The sequence below is a fragment of the Diaporthe amygdali genome, assembly GCF_026229845.1.
Source record: "Diaporthe amygdali strain CAA958 chromosome Unknown NODE_9_length_1275696_cov_64_842800, whole genome shotgun sequence".
Classification (NCBI taxonomy): domain Eukaryota; kingdom Fungi; phylum Ascomycota; class Sordariomycetes; order Diaporthales; family Diaporthaceae; genus Diaporthe; species Diaporthe amygdali.
Window position 1 is genome coordinate 86014 of NW_026517029.1, and position 17163 is coordinate 103176.

The window sequence follows — 17163 nt, forward strand, 5'->3', positions numbered from 1 at the left end:
CCGCCATTATGTCACATTGATACGATACGCAGCACCTTGACCTTGGTCGATGACAGACTCCTCACGGGGCGCTCCGAAGATCTGCCATGCTTGCAAGGTTCGGAAGCAAGATATATTCGCCAAGTAATTAATCAAGGGCTGTGCGGGCCGAAGGGTGTTTGCTAGTATTAGCGTGCCCAGCTTTGCGTTTCCCCAGCTTCAGGCCGGCACGCCTTGCAGTGCATACCCATCTATTGGAGCCGGATGTGGTCGTCTCTAAACCTAATGGGGCCTTGACCACCGCCTTCTTTCCTCTCCATCTACTGCGGGCCCCTGGGCTCACCCAATAAACGGGGTGACAGGGACAAACGGGATGAACGTGACCTGACACTTAGCACCGGACCATCCCTACCAAGGTTACTTTTTGCCAGGGACAAGACGTGATCACCCTCATGGCTTGATTACGGTTGAATGCCTCCAAGTTGGGGTGGATTAGGAACTGACGTCTGTGACTTTTGCGGTCTAACCGGCCAATATAAATCTCAAAGCATCCCATTTTGTGTCCTCTTCAAAACTCCCAGCGAACTGGGGCTCAACTGTCTGCATAACTCTGTGCTGCGATTAAACAGTCTTGGCACACCTTTCTTCCTGGTCCGCAAACAGCATCTGCGCCATGCTTTTGGATCTCCGCCTCGCCGCGACCTTCGGGTTGTCATTGACAGTGCCCGCTCTTGCCCAGACTTTCGACTGGTCTGCGGCTTACGCAAAAGCTAATGCTTCCCTTGCTAAGCTGTCGCTCCAGGAGAAAGTGAACATTGTCACTGGCGTGGGTTGGGACAAGGGGCCTTGCGTCGGAAACACACTGGCTATATCCTCTATCAACTACCCTCAGCTCTGTCTACAAGACAGTCCCCTAGGCATTCGCTTTGGCAAGGCCTCGACAGCCTTCACACCCGGCATTCAGGCCGCTTCAACATGGGACATTGATCTGATTCGCCAGCGGGGTCAGTTCATGGGGGCCGAAGCAAAGGGTGCCGGCGTTCACGTCCAATTGGGTCCCGTAGCTGGGCCACTCGGGAAAATTGCACAGGGTGGCCGAAATTGGGAGGGCTTTGGCCCCGATCCATACTTGACTGGCATTGCCATGGCGGAGACCATCCAAGGAATGCAGGGTTCGGGTGTCCAGGCTACCGCAAAGGTAAGCGGCTTTTGGGGACTCCTTTAACTTTCAAAGGGACAGGACTATTGTATCAGCTTGCACCCTTGTATCGTCAAGCTGCCTTAACAGCCCTCGCAGCTTGTAGCGGTCTGGTGAAATCGGCTTAATGGTGTTAAACAGGATATACCCTTGTGTTCCTGCTTCACACATTGGCACTCTTGTCCGGTACGCTGAGAGCTGACTTCGAATACAATAGCACTACATCCTGAACGAGCAAGAGAAGAATCGCGAGACCATGTCTAGCCACGTCGACGACAGGAGCATGCACGAACTTTATCTTTGGCCGTTCGCCGACTCGGTCAAAGCTGGAGTGGCTAGTGTGATGTGCAGTTACAACAAGATCAACGGCACATGGGCTTGTGAAAATGACAACGCGTTGAACAAGTTGTTGAAGCAGGAGCTTGGGTTCCAGGGTTATATCATGACAGATTGGAATGCCCAGCACTCGACCGTCCAAGCGGCTAATACAGGTCTTGATATGACCATGCCTGGCTCCGACTTCAACGGCGGTACAATTCTCTGGGGACCGCAGCTTACAAGTGCGGTGAATAGCGGACAGGTAGCTCAAAGCCGCGTAGATGATATGGTGCGACGAGTTCTGGCGGCATGGTATCTTGTTGGACAAGATGCGGGATATCCTTCCATCAACATCCAGGCCAACGTCCAGGGAGACCACAAGACCAACGTGCGAGCGGTCGCAAGGGATGGGATCGTTCTGTTGAAAAACACAGGCTCGATCCTGCCGCTCAAGAAGCCCACGAAACTCGCTCTCGTCGGCTCTGCAGCTGTTGTTAACCCAGCCGGGGCTAATGCTTGCACAGATAGAGGATGTAATGTCGGATCTCTTGGTCAGGGATGGGGAAGCGGGACTTCGGAGTATCCCTATCTCTCAGCTCCCTACGATGCATTAAAAACCCGGACCTCGGCCGACGGCACGACCTTGAGTGTGAGCAGTAGCGACAGCACGGGAAGTGTGGCCGGCACAGTGTCGGGTGCTGATGCTGCTATTGTCGTTGTTACATCAGATTCAGGCGAGGGATACATCACCGTTGAAGGGAATGCTGGAGACAGGAGTAACCTCGATCCTTGGGTAATCTCCCATTTCTTTGCACCCTTTGACTTCCCTTCCAATACGGCCCGCTTCCCCAGGTGCCAATATTTGATCTTTCATGCTGGTCCTTGCACAGTCACGGTGTTCGATGCTTTAGAATTCATTCGAGCACACGCACTTCTTATTCCTGACTTTTCAATCCCCCAATCTCCGAGTTTCTCGAGCATCTTGGTGCCTGCCATGGTCGTAAAAGTGGATATTTCGCTAACAACGTAAAAGCATAATGGCAATGCCCTAGTCCAAGCAGTGGCAGCGGCGAACAAGAATACCATCGTTGTGGTCCAGAGTGTTGGCCCGGTTATCCTTGAGAACATCCTGGCGCTTGATGGTGTTAAGGCTGTTGTATGGGCAGGCCTAGGCAGTCAGGAAAGCGGCAATGCGTTGGTAGATATCTTGTATGGCTCAACAAGCCCTAGCGGAAAGCTTCCTTGTAAGTATATAACTACACTCGCTCTGCCGTCTGCCTTGAGGGAAAGCCTTACAGGATCCGCCACTTTGGGCGCCGCAGCATAGAACTATATGACTGACGCACAGTAGACACTATCGCAAAGTCCGCTACGGACTACGGCACGACCGTAGCTGCCGGAGATGACAGCTTTCCTGAGGGATTATATATTGATTACCGACACTTTGATCAAGCTAATATTGTCCCGAGATACGAATTCGGGTTCGGACTGTGTAAGTGACTTCCGAGCCCAGGGATTGATTACCTGTCAGTAAATTAACGCAGAGCTCCATATAACAGCATACACCAACTTTACTTATTCCAAACTGTCCGTCACATCGACAGCGGCGTCAGGTCCCGCAACTGGACCCGTTGCCTCGGGCGGACGAACTGACCTTTTTCAACAAGTGGCTACCGTGACAGCAACAATCACTAACAGTGGCTCCGTGGGCGGCGCCGAAGTCCCTCAGCTTTATCTTACACTGCCGTCCAGTGCTCCGGCAGCGCCTCCCAAGCAACTCCGTGGATTCACCAAACTATTACTTCAGCCCGGCGCGAGTAGTATCGCGACCTTTAACCTCCGAAGAAGAGACCTCAGCTATTGGGATGTAGCCAGTCAGAATTGGGTTGTGCCCAAGGGAACCTTTGGTGTCAGTGTTGGGGCTTCGAGTCGGGATGTGAGACTGACTGGGAGCATCACCGTCTCTTGAAGAGAACTCAAATAGAGAACTAATCACAAACACAAATGCATGCAAGCTGCCGTATCACTTATGGCGCGTTTCATAGAGGGTTAATATGCATCCCGTATGGTTTAGATACGCAGCAAGAACAAACAAGCTTCAGCTAGAGACCCTATCGACATGACACCCTTCCCAAAATGTCCCTAAAAGCTTCCTGCATCCAATTAGGCCAACCCCTGATTCCTGTAACAATATCTAATTTCCCGGGCAACACGAGCTGCCCACCCCTCCCGCTAAAAATTTGTGCCAATACAGGGTTGGAAATATCTTCAATTGTCATCATCTTCTGTGTTCTCTCGATCCGCGTGGCGTGCGGTATAGTCACTGCATCATTTTGGGTTAGCCATAAAAGCACTGAGGAAGGAGTTTTGTTCGAAAATAGGTCGAATGTGGCTACCATATGCCCAGTTCTTGTCTCGAGAACTGCAGCTCAACAAAGAGCTTTGGTTCAAGCAGTGAAACAGAACACGCATAAGGCAGTTCCTTCTCCCTGAAGAAGCTAAAATTGTATCCGGAGGCTGCTTACTGGCTGTGCGCACGAAGTTTGGGTGCACTACACTCGTTTTGATACCGCGAGCTTTGTACAGATGTTTGATCTCACACGCCAGGCCCTCATGGAAAGCCAGCGCCCCAGCCTTGGTGGCGCTGTACTCAATACTCATCGGCAACGCTACGAAGCTCGCCAGACTTGCAACGGTTATAATGTGCCCCTTGTTGTTCTTGATCATTGCCGGCAAGAACTGTTTTGTAGTAAACCACAATGCCATCAGGTTGACTCCAACAACTTGCCGTAAAGAATGCTCTGGAATGTCGAGCACCGAGTTGAATCGCGCAATGCCAGCGTTGTTGATTAAGATCGTTGGATCGCCGTCCATGATCTTGCGTATAGCGTTGGCCGTCTCGGCGACTTGTTGCAGAGAGGTAACATCGCAGTTAAAATAAGTGACCTTCGGGTTGGATGCCACGGCTGGTGGAGGCTCATTAACATCTAATACGGCGACTCTGACCCCTCTGGCCGCAAGACCCTCGACCAAAGCCAGACCGATCCCACTGCACCCTCCTGTCACGACGGCGATTTCCTTGGGCCAGTCCCATATTCCCGCGAGCGGGGAGGAAAATATACGCCAGTTGTTTGTGGCGAGTGCGTTGAGAGCACGGTTCAGCGTCCTGGCTATGCCCAGCCCAACAAGAGCTTTCAGGATGGGTTGGACGAGGCGAGGGAAAGTGTTTTGCGCGAAGTCGGCGCCCAAGTGTTGTTCGACTAGATCTGCAGGAACGTATAGTAGGGCCGCTATAAGGGCTACTGGAGCGATTGTTCTCGCTACACTGGCCATTCTCGCAGAAGACTCCGGATTGGCGTATTCAACGCACAGATAGGCAGGTCTTTGGCTGAATCGGCAATGGTGATGGGACGCACTCTCGTGTAAGTCATCAATGTAACGTAATTGGGAATGCGCGGACAGCGTACATGGCAAATACTGATCTTTTAATTTCGTGATCTACCGCCACTTACTAGGCACAGACAGGTTCGCCTTCCACTCTTAAAGAGATGATCAATATCACAAGCCTCGGCTGGGTCGCCCGAGAGCACATGCACGTTGGGGACGTTTCAAATCTTCGGGAGCCTTCCCCCAATTTACTCAATTGGGGAAGCCCGGGGTGTTGTCCACCTTTGTTATGGACAGGGTTACTCCTGGAAGCGGACTAGATGAAGGTCCACAAGCCCGGCCGAGGCATAATCAAACGGAATCGCAGCAACGACAAGCTGCCAGTGCCTGTGAAAAAATTGAAAAAATTCGTGTTTCTTGAAATCATCGCCCGCTGCCTGACGGGGACTTTCCCTTGCAAAGAACTTTGAATCCTCATCCCCAGACGTTCAATATGGATGCTTGACAATGGATCCGCGTTCACCGATGGGAATGACTTCATGACTTAACTCGAGGTGTCTTGGAGCTTTGTTTATTTCGTTGTGGCAACAAAAGTATGCAGTCAGAAGGCTTCCGTCGGCTTCAGTGCGCTTCAAAACCGTGAAGGAAAAGAAATGGCCGGTCGTATTGTCTGAATTTGAGTGCCCCAGGTCAGTGGCCCACAGCCAGGGTTGACCTAACTAATAGAGTACTCATAGCTCAAACTCCAGCTGCATTTGCTCGGTGTTGCCATTCATGGGAGGATGAACGACGAGGTACTTAGACTGCCTGCCAAATACCCATTCCCACGTCTGAGTCTCTTCGCTCCAGTAGACATCTTCTTCCAGAGGAAAGTTGACCGTCTTGTTTTTCTCCGGAATATAATGCTGCGCAAACAATTCAATACTGTAGTATGTGTTCTTCAGCAGGGGAAGATCTCCAAGGAATGGAACACTGTCTTGCAGGTTGGTCATCCCTGGCATTGGTCAGTCCCAGATCGGATCGAGCGGTAGATAATAGAGAGAACCGGGTAGAAGATCATTACCGATGACAGTCCCAGCGCTATGCCCCATTTCTCCTGTTGCGTGACAATAAATCTTGCCCTGAATATTTTCTTGGTCCATCTGATGACGAATTTTCTTCAGTATTTCGTTCCCCGTCATGCCGATTTTCATATTATCTCTCGTTATGTCCTGTAGTCGATTGCCCTTTCTCAAACCTTCAAGTACACTGGCGGGAATGTCGTCCTCCGTATCGCCTGGTTTCAGCACATACCCCACGTGCTGCGTATCAGTATTCAGACCCAAAGCAGATATACCGAAGTCAGTACTACTGTATATTAGTTACCTGCTAGAGAGCCTAAAGCGATGTGATTTTGAAGACTCTGCTGAAAGTGAAAGACGGATGGGCGACTGTAGCAGGGGAAGGCTTTTACATACTGAATAATGTCGTCATATTGTATAACGTGGTCTTTATCGCCGGGGAACCTGTGCGTCCTTGACTCGGAACACATACTACAGTCATCTTCCGTTAGAATATACACGCTTGGTTGAAACCAAGTAGTATAGTTCAGCGACTGAATCCGCTCCCTCATCCCTATTTTGCGTTAGTCACCTAGGGAATCCCGAAGCGATGAATGCTGGAAGATTCCGTAAAAACGGATGGGCAACCGTAGGGGGGAAGATTTATACTAACACCATTCTAGATCCAAGGTAGTTGTCTTGCCAGGAATGATATTGCTGGTGCTAAATGCCTCCTCGATGATCGCCCAGGCTGTTTCCATTAACTTTCGATACCAGCCGAGTCTGCTTTCTACCATGGTTGCGACGACCTCGACGGCAATCATAGGCTCAAGGACAAAACGGTCAGCCCAGTCTCCTAGCGCAGCCTCAATTGCGTCCCGTTCGCCAGCGTGTAGACCACCGCTAAAGGCCAGCTCGGCGTGTGTATTCAGTGCAATATTGCGTGGCTGCTGAGCGACCAGGACGGCCGTGAGCTCAGACCAGACGAGAGGGGTGTTGTCGACCCAAGTGTATGATAATGGTGAGTCGCCCGTGGCATTAGCGAGGATCAGTTGAGTTGTGCGGCGCCTAGCAGAGAATTGCTCGTAATCCTTGAGAGCCCAGAAGACGGTGTCCTCGGCATATTCACGTTGACTAATCTGTGCCAACATCAGCGACATATATCGTGCAGTAAGATAGGCCTGTTCTGCATAAGATAAGAGATGGAACGTACGAGCCATGCATCAACCCCATATTTTCGCAAAATTCCTGGGATCAGTGCTTTGCGTTCTTCAGTCCAGGCGTCGACAATCTGAGCCTGCTCTCGTAGGCGAGGCAGCATCTGAATTTGAGGTTTCTTGGTCGTGTCTGCCGAGGCATTGCAGGTTAAGCACGTACTCGCCGCAATGACGAGCTTGGCGAACAAACCCCGCATAATGCTGAAGGTGTCAGATTTGCTTTGCGACTCGCATACAATTAGAAGTGCTTTGAGGAATGAGTAACCTTGGGGGAACGCATTAGATGATACACGTGGTAAATGAATGCTAGACCAAAGCATTCAATTGATTGTACACAACACACGGGGTCCAAGGTGATGGATTGTTGATCGCAGTCTAGCTTCTTCCGCCAGACCCCACCAGGCGACGAGGAGCCGGGGTCCACTTGCTTTGAGGCGGGGATTTAATCCCGTCCACTCAACCACTTCCTATTGCTAACCTGCCTTTTTCGGACTCGGCCCTAGACATCAACCAGACTTGTCAGTATCTAACGTGAGGCCATGACGAGTGAACGATATGGCCTCAATCTTGACATAGAAGTCCTCAGCGTTGCTCTACTGTTCTTCAGTGCAGCTCTTCTATGTATGCACTATTCGGCCACTGATTAGCTTTTATATAGAATAGATCAGATTTTTTAAAGGTACATATTAGTGTATATAAAGTAGCTATATCGACCGTTGGTAAAGGTTTTTTACGCCCCTGCCATTTCTGCAACTGGTTCGAAGAGCAGGAGTTTAGCCCGCTGCTTTTACTCCACCTCTAAATTCAGACATCTAATAAATAAAAGTTGAAGACTCTATAGCATATCTTCCATGTATGCTTCGGAAGGCGCGGGGCTCGATGTTTTACAATAGTCAGTGCGTATTGTACCCTATGGGCAGCTCAAATTCTTTCGCAAACTCACAAAGGTTCCAGTCCTCGTAAGCAAGTGTCTTGTTCAAGGTCCTTCGGCCTTCCAAAAGAGCATCGTAGCAACTTCAGATGCATATCCACAACTTTGTTGACGCATGCTAGCAGCTATATGGAGTGTCCCTAAATCAATATCAATGCTAACAAACAAATACGGGCCGAAGGTCTTGACAACACACATATGCCAGCTTGCTTCTTCAAAACTATATTGACTCCAAAAGACAATTGCTGTAGCCGATCGTGATGTGATAAGTAGGTAGGTAGCCATATACAGATTCCATTTAGTTGGGCCCCTGGCATTGAATGGCTATAAGTTCAACATAAAAGCAGAGGCCACTGCGTCGGTCAAGTTGACATTACAGCACCACACGTGTATGTCAGTATAAACTACAGCCTCATGTTTCACAAATCGATGTGATTGATAGACTCATAAAATCTGCATCATTGCACCATGAAAGACTGAGACGATTGCCACCGCTGAAACATAAATCCGGATCATTCTATTGCTTTTGATTTTCGTTGCTTATTCAGTGTGGGAGAGAGGGGTGTAGTCGCTGGTGAAGATCATTTTGCGTTTCCCGAGTCCATTCTTGTTATCTGGGTGACCTCGATCCTGCGCAGGGCCTGATACCGGGTAACGAAATGTGCTAGTGGATGTGTGCTATTGGCCCAAGCTAGGAAGTCAAAACTGCATCAGCGACACATATCCCCCCCCTTCAAGATATCCCGCCAAAGCTTCCAGAACGCTATGACCCAGTGCAAGCTCCCAAAGCTCAGGGACCCCCATTCACAAATAAATCTGAACCCGGGCTAGAATCTCTCATTCTTCTCTGAGACGATTTTTGACGTGGTCGAGGGTGGCTTCTTGCAAATCGTGGATAATTGTGAGGCACTCTGGAGCTTGGGCCCGGAGCACCAAACGACTCAGCTGGCCTGCGGTCGAGGGGCGGGCTTGCGTGTCTATTGAAAGCTTGACGCGGCTGAGCGTGCTCCTCGGTCAGGCTTGACTGTAATCTCGCACGCCAAAGGCCTCCAACCTTGTTTGCTTGCTCCTCAATTGCAGCATCGTCAATATCGGGAAGCTTTCTTATCCTGGGATCGGTGGTTTGAGTTGGCATTGGCCTTCGCTTCCCATGGTACTCCTTTTGAAGACTATCACTTCTCGAAACAGTTGAAAGCGGTTCCTGTGGGAATTTGGTCATTTCTATGCTGTGTGGATCCGGCCGAGGAGGCCGCCAGGAGCCCCTGGTGGGCTTTGACGGATTTGTCTGGAAAGGCATATTGCCGGCCTCTATCTCCTGATCAAGGCTTCTGTTGCGTCTCCGGTGGATCGAAATGAGTTTCCAGATGATGAAGACCGGAATCCACGAGAACGAGAAGCAGATGACTGGAGAGATGTCAACAAACGATTCAAATCTGTGGCGAAAATGAAAGAGGCCTTTGCATTGTCCTTGAAACAAAGTTTGGATCCGCAGGGCCACACAAAAAAGTGAAGGACACGATCCGATTACTTACTGCCAACAACTGCAACACGTTCAGCAGTCGTACCGCCTTCGCCTTCATCGGAAGTAAATATTGCCATATTGGATCTTTGATCAGAAGAAGTTGTTGCTGCGTATCCGATGGTTCGAAAAGTTGCAAAGGATCTAATGGAAGGAATGTGAGCGTGTGCGAAAGTTTTGTGCACATCGAAAAGTAAAGTCTGGCTCACCGAGGACTTTTTAATTGTAGCGCAAGCGAACGGCTCCTGGGTCCCAAAATGTACCCAAGAGTCACCAAGACCTTCAGGGCCGATGATCATTCATTGAGCATGTGACCGGTGCGGCACCGGTCACCCTGATGGCGGTGTTCTTTGGAGCCAACATCACTCCAGAGGGCATAAACTCAACCCGTGACTTCTTAGTGCACTTTAGCAGGAAGAGCGACTGGGCTCGACACTGGCGTGCTCGCCACACAAAAAGTGATTTCTGCACGTAAATTCATTCATCTGAGATCAATACCGCCTCTCTTTCCGTTTGATACTGCGATTGCGGCCTTGGCTTTTACAGATACCGAGACAGACTGGAGCTTGAGGGCGCCGTCCACCGGAAAGCAAGAGCCAGTATTCGATCTTGTCGGTGCTAGCTACTGGTTTAAAGACCGAAGGTAGGCCTCCAATTCACCGTCGCCCAAGAACATCGTTGCTCTCATATGCCGCACGCGTTGCTATGTTCCGGCCTTGTTCCGCTGTACTTAAACAACGGCAACCCTACATCTGTGCAGGGTATAAACACATTGGGCAGCTTACCACACATTTATGCAGCTTATCCAACACTCATCCAGGCCGTCAAGGTGCTCCAGTATCACCTGACTTAAAAAGCTATCTTCTGAGAGCCCCTATCAATCCAGACAAATATAATACTATGTGAATAATATATTTGAGCATGAGCGTGTCAATTGTGTAGACAAAATACAGTGTCTTAATCAGGGGATATCAATACTTCAACTCTTGTCTGACTCATTGTTGCCACTTTAATTTTTTCTTTTTCTTTTTGGAAATGTAATGAAGGCACAAAAGCACACTGATTCCTAGCGGGAGATCGCAAACGCGTTCCAGACCCTTATATGTAGTTCAAAACATGCACACTTGTGGCCTGACGATATTATTTATTTATCGTGTCACCTTTTAACACTTGGGAAAGACCAACAAATTCTTATACGACTTACCTTGACTGAGCAAGGCCGACGGGCCCGATTCATCAGAGAGCGCTCATTCATTTAAAGCGCGTACAATGCGCCTTCGGGTCATGTTAAGTTGACTTTTTCATCGCTATATCTGTTACCCTCAGCAAAGTCGCCTCAGCTGGCCTGGCTCATTTAATTTAGGAGAAGCCCCTAATAGTAGAATAAGCGATTCTACTAGCGTCACCAATGTTTGATCTTTGAACGCTGCTTTCGCCATGTTGTGCCCTCCCCAAAACTCAAACTATTCTTAGATGAGATATGGATTGGAGCTAGGATATATACCAATATCACTGAATCCTTTTGTATTGCGCTCGCATGAGCTATATAAATGAGTGATATCACTGGGGCCCGGATTTTGCTACCTTTCGTGGGTCTCTGCTTTGTCTAAAATTTTGTCTCTGTCTCCCAACAGAAGAAGGGAGGCACAAAAAAAAAAGAAGAAAAGACATATCCTCACTTACAATTATCTCATGAGGGCTTCTTTCCGGCCACAAATCCTGATTTAGTTTACCGCAGATATGTTCAGGCATCTCGGTTTTGACCGAAGCTTTTGTCAAATCATATTTCCAACCACGTGTCTGCTAAACATTCAGAGCACATGCGGCCCGCCAAGGACTACAAGGGCTCAATGGACCGTTTATCTATCGGATCACTATGTGCTGGTTCTCTCAGGCTCTAATTAGACTCGATAGCCGTCAACTATGTTACCGAAATACACGTCCAATCTCCTATAGCCCATGTTCTAGAGCCTAGACGGCCCGCAAGCCGCTTGGGAAGAGATGTGATATTCGTTCCACGAAGGACTAGAGGACGGAATAGTGTCACTTTGACTGGGCTAACGGCCCAATAGCACTTAGCAAGGCACGAAACTGTTTACCTTGTCAGAAATCTCTAAGAAATTGACATATTCTAGCAGAGGATTCGGGGCTGTCCAGTACTCTGTGAGAGGCTGTTACCCCTCCAGTTGTGCCCCTGTGACGACAAGTGGAGGACTTAAAAACACATAGTTTGCCATCGCTAAGGACTGCCCTGGTAGTCACGAAAGCTTTCTGTATTTCTATTCCAGTCACAATTTTCCAGTCAGTACAATTTTCAATTCTGCTATCTTGCTCAACTTAGCACGATAAGCAAGACTAGAGGTTCCAACATGGAGGGCAAGCTCGCTACCTTCATTATACCTGTAGCAGCCGCAAAGCACAGCAAGTCTGCACATTGCAGACCGAGACTCTCCTTCGCTAGCATGTTCAACCTGATCATCAGATACTTCATGGACTTAAAGAATGGCTCCATTGTCATAGTTTCAAATTGGCATCACCTCAGGATACACGACCTGTTATACCGGTAACGAATAGGACAAGTCTTCTGCACCCACTTATTGACACTGGGAACCAATACTCAATTCGTTTTGACAACCCACTACAGCTTTCATACACATAAACTCCCAGCATTCTAGCTGGTGAAAAAGAAACAGCTTTGAGGCAGCCGTTTGTCTCAGTATGTTCCAAACGATACTGCTGAGATGCTTTTAATATAGGACGATGTTGCACTGACCGGGCCAACTATGAGTCTACTTATGGGATCACGATATCCTGTAACGCTCTCAACCTCAAGTTCATCCCGCAGGCAAGCTCTGGGTCCAAGATCGGTTCGCGCACTTACTTGGTGCTGTCGGATACCAAGTACCAGATGTTTGGCTTGCTGAGCGATGAGTTCACTTTGCGATGTTGGTATTTCCAATTTGCCGGTAAATGCCTCTGTGTGCCCATAATAGTAGTTCTAGTGAATGCGCTAAACTCGTATAATGTGGGCCAGAATGGTGCTCTCTACTTCGTATCTATGGTCACAGGCGGGGGGACTATCAAGATTCCCTGGTAATGAGGCCGGAGCCAAGTACGGACCCGGCTACTGTAATAGCCAACGTCCACGTGACATCAAATTTATCGACGGCTTTGCAAGCGCCATCTGAAGCTTTGTCTCTCAATATTTTGATTGTGTTGGGTGAGGGAACTTGCCTAGTATTCCTAACATAAAAACGTTCATGCCGTCCCGAAATGGGTAGTATTGTCGCCTTCTTCATCAGCCGTGATTAATATACTGGCATTCTGACTAGGATGTTTGGGAGGTTGAGTCGATCTCGGCTGCTTTTACTCCTCAATCTTTCCAGACTAAGGGCCAGGCCAGCTGCAAGGCGGATGCGTGCGACGGTACCTGCTCCAGCAACCACTACACAGGCCAGCGTGACCCTGATAGACTAGCCAGGTGGGCGCGTACACAGTAGCTGCAGCTGACAGCATCCCAGCACGAACTCAGATTATCTCCGCGAAGTATCCACAAAGATCATCTGCTTATAGGTTGCATCGTTCCAGACAGCAAGCATTCCCACCTGCCTGGGGTGGTAAGATGTACTGGGCCTCATTTAATGGTTCCATGCAAGGCACAAGGACAGCTCGCATTCATGTGTGCAGCGAGCTCGGATGACTGCAGTCCACCTGTACAGAAGAGGCGAGGGTTACATGGGCTGCAAACCTTTTGAGTGTATCGATTGGGCTACGCTACGTAATTTTGCAAGCTCGAAGCTCCGGCCTGCTCATTCTCATTCTCGTTGGCCGACCTTCGATTTGGCAACCATGTCCATCTCCAACCTTGCCAACCGGCTCACCCGGGAATTTGATTGTCGATGAGTTCGTCCCTTCTCGCGCGACAAAGCCACTTGTGCAGTGCTACCCCCCCTCATGCATCACATACATAGTCTACATGCCACCATGCTTTCCTATGTCGCAACACATAGAGACATCCGGTTCAACCCTGCCAGAGAAGAAGCAGCGCACAGCTTGCTGGTTACATTTAATTATTTCATGACATGATGCAGGTTGCTCCGGATCGACGCGTGCTGCAAGCCGTACCCATGCGCCTCGCAACCACCTCCCGCTTGAGTTTGATTACAGTATGCGCCTGCCCCTGCCCTGCCCTGCCCAAATGCCCTGCCCAAGACCTACATCAAGTACGGATGTTTAATTGAACGCGGGCAGAAGATGCACTTGAACCCTGTCCCTCCCGCACTGTGGATCAGGAGGCCCCGGATGTCTACAAGTACGTCTAATGTTGATCGCACCGGCACCGCAGGATCAAACTTGCCTCAGTTGTACTTATCTAGACGTTGTACCTACACATGTGACCAAGCTCACCATCAGCTCAAACACCTACATTTTCTTTCCACCTCAGGCTACTGGACGCCAGGCGCCGAGGTGGCCGTGAGTGCCTCGCTTCAGCTTCGTCGTTTCATTCGCACCGCTCGTTATACCCCACTCCACTGCAATGTTTCCCGTCATATTCCGATGGTTTGCGGTGGTTGCGGCCGCCAAAGTGGTCACCGCGCAAGTTGTCGACAATCTACAGTTTGTCGATCCTCTTATCGGTGCCAGCAATGGTGGTAATGTCTTCCCAGGCGCCTCGTTGCCCTATGGCATGGCGAAAGCCGTGGCAGACACGAATAGTGGGAGCAATCAGGGCGGCTTCACCCTCGATGACAGCAACATCTCGGGATTCAGTTTAATGCATGATTCCGGAACAGGGGGAAGCCCATCTCTTGGCAACTTTGCACTGTTTCCCTTCGCCAGCTGCCCCGGCGGAGACGTCAATAACTGCGTGTTCCCCAAGAGGTCGCGCGCGGGGTTCGGCGCCTTTAACAACGATTCCGTTATCTCGGAGCCTGGTTATTTCAGCATCACCCTTGACTCGGCGATTCAAGCAGAGATGACCACAACCCACCACACGTCGATCTTCAAGTTCACCTTTCCAGCTTCTGCGGGCAACGATAGCCAACCTCTGATTCTCCAGGACCTGACGGACCTACAAGATAGCCGGCAGGATAATGGAACCGTAGCTGTCGACGCGACGACAGGACGCATCACTGGAAATGCGAGGTTTTCTCCTAGCTTTGGCGTAGGCAACTACGTGCTTTACTTCTGTACTGACTTCTCGGGGGCTGACATCCTGGACAATGGAATTTACTCAAACAGCCGGGCCAGCACGGACGTCAAGGAATTTACGATTTCGCGATCCATCAATGGGTATCCTCTTCCTGGTGGCGCTTTCGTACGATTTGCTGATGGAGGTCGTCCCATTTATGCGCGAACTTCAACAAGCTTTGTCAGTGTCGATCAGGCGTGTGCACATGCTGAATCTGAGATCCCGGACTTCGATTTTGACGGTGTGCGGGACGCAGCAAGAACTGCATGGAGGGAGAAATTGAGCTACATTTCTGTTGACACAGAGGGAGTGGATGTCCCGTTCCTGAGAAACTTCTATAGCGGGTACTACCGCACAATGATCAATCCGCAGAATTATACGGGCGAGAATCCGCTCTGGTCGAGTAGCGAGCCGTATTTTGACTCTTTCTACTGGTGAGTTGACAAAATAGGGCTGACTGCCCGCGTTTGAAGGCTCAGTACTGACTTGGGATTCACTGTACCAGCTTATGGGATTCTTTCAGGTCACAGATCCCCTTTTTGACTATTGTTGACCCCAGAGCTGTGGAAGAAATGATTAGATCTTTGATCGATACTTACGCTCATCTTGGCTGGCTGCCAGATTGCCGCAGTAAGCAACTCTCAGATATAGTTTTAGCCTTTTCTGGAGGATGTATCTGCTGCCCGTTGTCTGTTTCATTAATTGCTTTCTTCGAGCCTTTTTGTTAGGCAGCACATTGGGAGACAAGCTGCACCCACATGGCTTCCTATCCCAACCCATTCTCGTATCAGACATGCTCCTCAGTGCTTTGAGAGCTGACTCAAAATGCTGCAGTGAGTCTCAGTAAGGGCTATACCCAGGCAAGTCTTAGTTAAATCAGCATCCAGCGGTTGCATTTTCTAACAGTAAGTGTAGGGTGGGTCCAATGCGGATGTTGTGCTCGTCGACGCGTACCTCAAGAGTATTTCTAGTGGCATTGATGTGAGCAATCAACCGAAGACCGCCTCCATTGAGGGCCTCCGAGAAGCTGATATTCGCAGTGGAACCTTGGATACCAAGCAGTAGTCAAGGACGCTGAAGTCGAACCTTATGATTGGTGTTGTAATGGACGCGGTGGGCTTGACAGTTGGAAAGCTCTAGGCTACATTCCGGTACAGGACTTCGACTACAAGGGCTTTGGGACAATGACTCGTAGTGTCTCCAGGACACTCGAGTATAGTTACAACGACTTTTGCATCTCCGAGCTAGCTGCTGCACTGAACAACACAGCTGATCAAGAGAAATACATCGCGTCGAGCGGGAACTGGCAGAACCTTTACAGAGCCGACCAGACGTCTTTCCTCAACACGTCCACTGGGCAAGTGGACACCGGCTTCTTAGGCTTTTTCCAGCCCAAGTTTCTGAATCGAACCTGGGAATTCCAGGATCCATTAACTTGTAGCAATATCGACAGTTCAGGAATTGCTTGCTCTCTGCAGAATTCCGGCAGAGAGACATTTGAGAGTAGCCTCTGGGAATATGGCTTGTATGTTATTCCCTTCTGTCAGCTCTCGCTACAAGGTACTCACCCGACTAGTTTTGTTCCCCATGATCAAGCAACACTCATCGCGCTCTACGGCGGCCCCGAAAGCTTTGTTCGCCGACTCGACTACCTCCACGACCAAAATATCACTTACATCGGAAACGAGCCTGCTTTCCTCACTGTATTTCAATATCACTACGCTGGCCGTCCTGCGCTCTCTGCAAAGCGCTCACACTTCTACATACCAGCTTTCTTTAGTCCGACACCCGCTGGCCTCCCAGGAAACGACGATTCTGGTGCTATGGGAAGTTTTCTAGCATTTAGCATGATTGGAATGTTTCCTAACCCTGGACAAGACGTCTATCTAATTACCCCACCCTACTTTGCCAGTGTAAATATTACGCACCCGGTCACAGGCAACATTGCTACCATCCGCAACATCAATTTCGATCCGACATACGAGGCAATTTTTATCCAATCTGCGACACTCAATGGTGTTCCGTATACAAAAAGCTGGGTGGATCACAGCTTCTTCACCGAGGGAAAAACTTTGGTGCTTACCCTTGGGCGGAACGAAAGTAGATGGGGCACGGGATTGGAGGATTTGCCACCAAGTCTTGGGACGTACATGGGTTTCAATGGTTCATACGCCGGAAGTAGTAGAAATGTGAGGAGGATGACGAATTACCGGTCTGATTTTGCGAGATTTGAATGATTAGCTTAGATGTATTTTTAATGTGCCTCTGTAAAGTCACTTGGCTGATTGATTCTATCAAATTTTCTCTTGGTAAACCGATAGGCCCTTTTAAAAAGAATACACACTCGCTCTAAGACATTTATGAATGATAATCGCATGAAAAA

The 17163-nt window shown here is 49.5% G+C and overlaps 5 protein-coding genes across 5 annotated transcripts; 2 read left to right on the forward strand and 3 right to left on the reverse strand.

Moving 5' to 3' along the window:
- Positions 1-652: 652 nt before the first annotated feature.
- Positions 653-3464, forward strand: J7T55_012834 (glycosyl hydrolase family 3-4; the record flags this gene model as incomplete). Its single annotated transcript, XM_053141463.1, has 5 exons — positions 653-1177; positions 1395-2288; positions 2529-2739; positions 2847-2987; positions 3163-3464. 5 exons carry the CDS (start codon positions 653-655, stop codon positions 3462-3464), a joined length of 2073 nt encoding a protein of 690 aa, XP_052995183.1.
- Positions 3465-3763: 299 nt separating this feature from the next.
- J7T55_012835 (short-chain dehydrogenase reductase 2) lies at positions 3764-4828 on the reverse strand (the record flags this gene model as incomplete). The annotated part of the gene is made up of 3 exons (XM_053141464.1): positions 3764-3818; positions 3892-3935; positions 4034-4828. 3 exons carry the CDS (start codon positions 4826-4828, stop codon positions 3764-3766), a joined length of 894 nt encoding a protein of 297 aa, XP_052995184.1.
- Positions 4829-5613: 785 nt separating this feature from the next.
- J7T55_012836 (xaa-Pro aminopeptidase family enzyme) lies at positions 5614-7336 on the reverse strand (the record flags this gene model as incomplete). The annotated part of the gene is made up of 4 exons (XM_053141465.1): positions 5614-5876; positions 5946-6158; positions 6596-7061; positions 7136-7336. The coding sequence occupies 4 exons, from the start codon at positions 7334-7336 to the stop codon at positions 5614-5616; spliced, it is 1143 nt and encodes a 380-aa protein (XP_052995185.1).
- A 1315-nt stretch (positions 7337-8651) lies between these two features.
- Positions 8652-9669, reverse strand: J7T55_012837 (uncharacterized protein; the record flags this gene model as incomplete). Its single annotated transcript, XM_053141466.1, has 3 exons — positions 8652-8711; positions 9125-9474; positions 9603-9669. The coding sequence occupies 3 exons, from the start codon at positions 9667-9669 to the stop codon at positions 8652-8654; spliced, it is 477 nt and encodes a 158-aa protein (XP_052995186.1).
- A 4457-nt stretch (positions 9670-14126) lies between these two features.
- Positions 14127-17017, forward strand: J7T55_012838 (mannosidase; the record flags this gene model as incomplete). Its single annotated transcript, XM_053141468.1, has 5 exons — positions 14127-15214; positions 15286-15410; positions 15594-15613; positions 15696-15761; positions 15821-17017. 5 exons carry the CDS (start codon positions 14127-14129, stop codon positions 17015-17017), a joined length of 2496 nt encoding a protein of 831 aa, XP_052995187.1.
- Positions 17018-17163: the final 146 nt, after the last annotated feature.